Raw genomic sequence first — 4,034 nt, forward strand, 5'->3', positions numbered from 1 at the left:
GATCCGTCACTACCAGCCTGGCCAACCGCCTTCGGTGGAGAAGGCAGCCACCACCACCATGCCCGGTCCGAGAGACCCAGACGTCCTCGTGCCGCGAAGATTACCCAGGGGGGATCTCCTCTTGCTGTTGTCAAGACGAGGTGCAGCCGCAATGGATCTCGATCTAAACCCCTCGGGCCCAGATCAGATCTCATCGCAGCCAAAATTTCATCCGCCAAACGGCCGCCGGAGATCTCCTGGCCACCGCCAACCCACTGCGCACTGCCGTTGGAGGAGGAGGGAGATGGAACGCCGCTGCCCCCACGCGTTACCACCGGTCGAGGACTACGCCGCCGCCACCGCCTCACCACAGGGGCTTCGCCCTGCGGCGTCATCAGCGACGGCGGCGGTAGTGGGAGGAGATGGAGGGGGAGGGCTGAGGGCGGTGTGGACGGGGACTCCACGGGAGCGGCGCGCCGCCGCCGCCTCGGGGGTCGGTGGTTTGGTTAGCAAAACTAGCAATCAGTTATGCACTAAATGCATGGACCTGTTATATCCTCGCAATGGAACAGTTTTTTGGCTTGGAGGTGCCCTGAGTACAAGAGCAGTGGTCAGCCAATAGCGCATTCGTTTAGCATTCACATAGCTAGCTCAATATTCATGTGGGCCCAATCATCCAACTGAATTTTGTATATGATGTTGTCTGCATTTCAGCTCCCCTCTTCTATGTGATTGTATCTTCCCATTTCTTCGAGTAGCCTTGAATCACATGTATCATTTCTTTAGAAGCTGTCACATGTGCTTATCACTTGCATCTTTTATTGTTTATACAGGTTTCAGTTTCGAGCAAAAGTTTGGCTAGTCTACTATTTCCTGGTTGCTTACTCGCACCGGCGCATGCGATGTCGATGAATGTGGTACCATGTAGTTGTTGGATTTTGTTTACTAGGATCGAATCGTGCGCGTCCCTCTGTCCCATTCTGATGAACCCAGTGTACAATTTCTTATGTGACTTGCGTTCAGTTGGCGTACGCTTATTTCCTGCACTCAGTATCCGAGCTAAACTGATTTCTCTGTTGGACTTGTGAGTTCTGTTTAGATGGTTCATGGATCTAGTGCTCAAAACGTGTGTCATATTGTACTCTCTGGCAAGTAAACTTTGGTGATGCTTATCCACGCCTTATGGACAATGTATTTGCCTTGCACACTGGGCTATGCTGATTGGATGCAAACAGATTGTTTTTGCTTGGTTGCCTTAAGCATGCCTCCCTCGAAAAAATCTTTGCAAATTCAATGTGGCATGATGATTTCAAAGTGTAAGTTGGTGTACTCAATTCTGAATTTAGGCTAGCAGACCTACCATCATACCAAGTACAGCGATTTAGGTGTACTCAATTATGTGCAAAAAAATAAAGGGTGAAAATTTAATGATAGAATTTGCAAAGTTTTTTCGTTCAGGTTTCCTGGGGAAAATTTAATGTAGCTAAGAGATAAAAGAAAGGAGTAAATAAATGGTGAAACCATTTGATTACTTCAACGGGGCAAGTGTGGTCAAAAGCAATAGAATTTGAACATGTTTTTTTTTCCGCAAAGTTATCCATGTCATTCACATGCCCTGTTTGATTGGTTGAATTCGGGTGATTTGTACCTGTGGGTTTACGTCGGTCCAAAATAAACGAAATACTGCGCTGGTGATTGAAGTTGCCAGACTTGACAGGGTATGCTCCACTTTACATGAAAAAAAGTACCGTTTTGGCGACCATGTCCCAGGTCATTGTCAACATGAACATCGGCACCTATGAGATCCAAACCTACCCCTCAAAAAAAAAAGATCCAAACCTTTGAAAATTCTATCACTACATCAGTCTTTTAACAAGCATAGTTTTTGGATTGCTGTTTAACGATTAACTATACACAAAAGATTAACATGAGGTTTCGATGCAAAATTCCATTTCTCAGGTGAATTTGTCCATGTCATCAAAATCAAAATTTAGTACCCCCTCCGTACCATTTGAACTACAATAACAAACGTGCATATTTAGCAAAAAATGATTTGACTATGCAACAGAAGTGTGAACTTAATTACCCCTATAAGCAAACACAAAAGTCAGTTGAAACCTGAAAGCTGCAACAGAATGTCTAAGGCACAAGGGAGCGAATATGTAGCTGTGAAAACATCACTTTCTCAATTACAGGAAGCTATGATACATTAGTTGTAGGGCAGCAAAACTGAGACAATAAAGTTGCTTCACAGAAATTCACAACTGAAACATGGATAGCATCACGAGCAATCAGATTGCCATAGTTCTGCGGCTAAAATCATGATTTCTTGAGCTACAATCATGCTTTGAAAAGGCATTACCATGAATGAGTACTCACTAATGTGTATTAGGGCTCAATGTTCCATGCTAGTTATGAGCCTAAGATATATGATGAACCTTCAATGTCTGCATTCAAAGCTGGACATCAGTAGCATTTCCCCAGCACAAGCTGCTGCATAAGCATTTGCAAGCCCAGGAACATTGTTCTGATGACTGTCGATGTATGTTGGAATGAAATTATCCTCACCATAGCCAACTACTCGCCGGAAGCCGACACTTTTCTTCATCAGTCCCTTAGCCTGCAGGATCTTTGCGACATAATACCGGGGTTTCATCCGCTTCTCCAGGCTGTAGGTAAACAGCATGGGCCTCTCAACAATGTAGTCTGGATCCAAACCAACCTCATCGACCATGAACTCTATCTCGAGACGGAGTTTCTCCTCGGATATTCCTAGAATGTGTGGCTTGTTGCGAACCGCAACACGCACCTTGTCCATGGAGCAACCAAGAGTGCTCCTCAAGAACTCCATCCTTGCGGCGACCTTGTCTTCCGTGATAGAACACGCGACACCCACCGCGTACTTGAATATATACGAGGAGCGGGGCACGCCAAGCTTCTCGGCGCGCAGCACAAACGCCTTCACCCGCTCTGGGTTGAACACTAGCAGCCTAGAACAGGGCGTCGACAGCTTGACAATATCACAAACACTTAGCCCGCACTGCTCCAGCAGCGCAATGTTGGGCTTGGCGACCTTCTCCAGATCGGTGGTCAGGATGGACCTGTTCCTCTTCATGGTCTGGAGGAGCTTGCCCAAGGAGCCAAAGAAGGGGATCCAGAACTCGAGCTTGGGCGTGATGTCGCAGGAGCGGAGGGCCGTGGCGCCCACCAGGAGGAAGCTGGCGATCTCGGGCGCAGAGAGGCCGAGGCGGTCGCGGAGGGCAGAGAGGCGGGGGGCGACGTTGTCCACCCTGGACCGGAGGAGCAGCGGGTCGGCGGCGACGACGGCGGCGATGTCCGGGCGGGAGAGGCCGACGCCGGAGAGGAGGGCGAGCACGGCGTCTGGGTTGGAGGCGGACTTGAGGTGGCAGAGCTTCTTGGACGCCTTGAGCGCCTGGGCTCGGGTGAGACCGCAGGTGGCGACGAGGTACTCCTCGGTTGAGAATGGGGTGGTGGAGGCGGAGGCGGAGAGAGCGAGGCGGCGGTGGAGAGAGTAGGAGAGCGTGGCCGTGGTAGGGTGGGGGGCGGCGCGGGGCAGCGGGAGAGGGTGCATCTGAAGGTGGAGCATGGCGGCGGCGGCGGCGGCCGGCAAGTCGCCGTTGGTTGGCTGGCGGACTGAAATGGTTTTGCTGCTCCTATGCTCGGTATCAAGACAAAGATAGAGCTTTCAATCCGGGAGCGCTATCGTGCTCGCGAACTCGCAGATGACCAAATGCAACCAAAATTCACAAGTCCGAAAAATGTAATCCAGAACAAGCACACACTATTTCCGTAGAAGAAACAAAAGTAGAGTAAATAATTATACTAGGGATACACTAACTTGTTGTCCCTCGAAATTGCTAGATGGACCAGTTACACGATGTTCACGGGCCTCTTTCTCTAATCCTCTCTGCACAAACAAAACCTGTCGGGGGGATGACCCCCGGATAAGCACCGGGACCCAGCTGGCGCCCCTCAGTCCGACTGGCCCTCCATCCGGCTTCCCGATACGGGCCAGCGGCTGGCCACTTGCCTGC

At 50.0% G+C, this 4,034-nt stretch overlaps 1 protein-coding gene across 1 annotated transcript; it reads right to left on the reverse strand.

Moving 5' to 3' along the window:
- Positions 1 to 2,142: 2,142 nt before the first annotated feature.
- On the reverse strand, positions 2,143 to 3,725 carry LOC109782039 (transcription termination factor MTERF8, chloroplastic). Its single transcript, XM_020340624.4, has one exon. The coding sequence runs from the start codon at positions 3,584 to 3,586 to the stop codon at positions 2,420 to 2,422; it is 1,167 nt and encodes a 388-aa protein (XP_020196213.1). The 5' UTR covers positions 3,587 to 3,725; the 3' UTR covers positions 2,143 to 2,419.
- Positions 3,726 to 4,034: the final 309 nt, after the last annotated feature.

This window comes from Aegilops tauschii, chromosome 4, assembly GCF_002575655.3.
Source record: "Aegilops tauschii subsp. strangulata cultivar AL8/78 chromosome 4, Aet v6.0, whole genome shotgun sequence".
Classification (NCBI taxonomy): domain Eukaryota; kingdom Viridiplantae; phylum Streptophyta; class Magnoliopsida; order Poales; family Poaceae; genus Aegilops; species Aegilops tauschii.

Excerpts from the sequence above, each read along its gene's own strand:
- LOC109782039 (XM_020340624.4), bottom strand. The coding sequence starts at position 3,586 with ATGCTCCACCTTCAGATGCACCCTCTCCCGCTGCCCCGCGCCGCCCCC.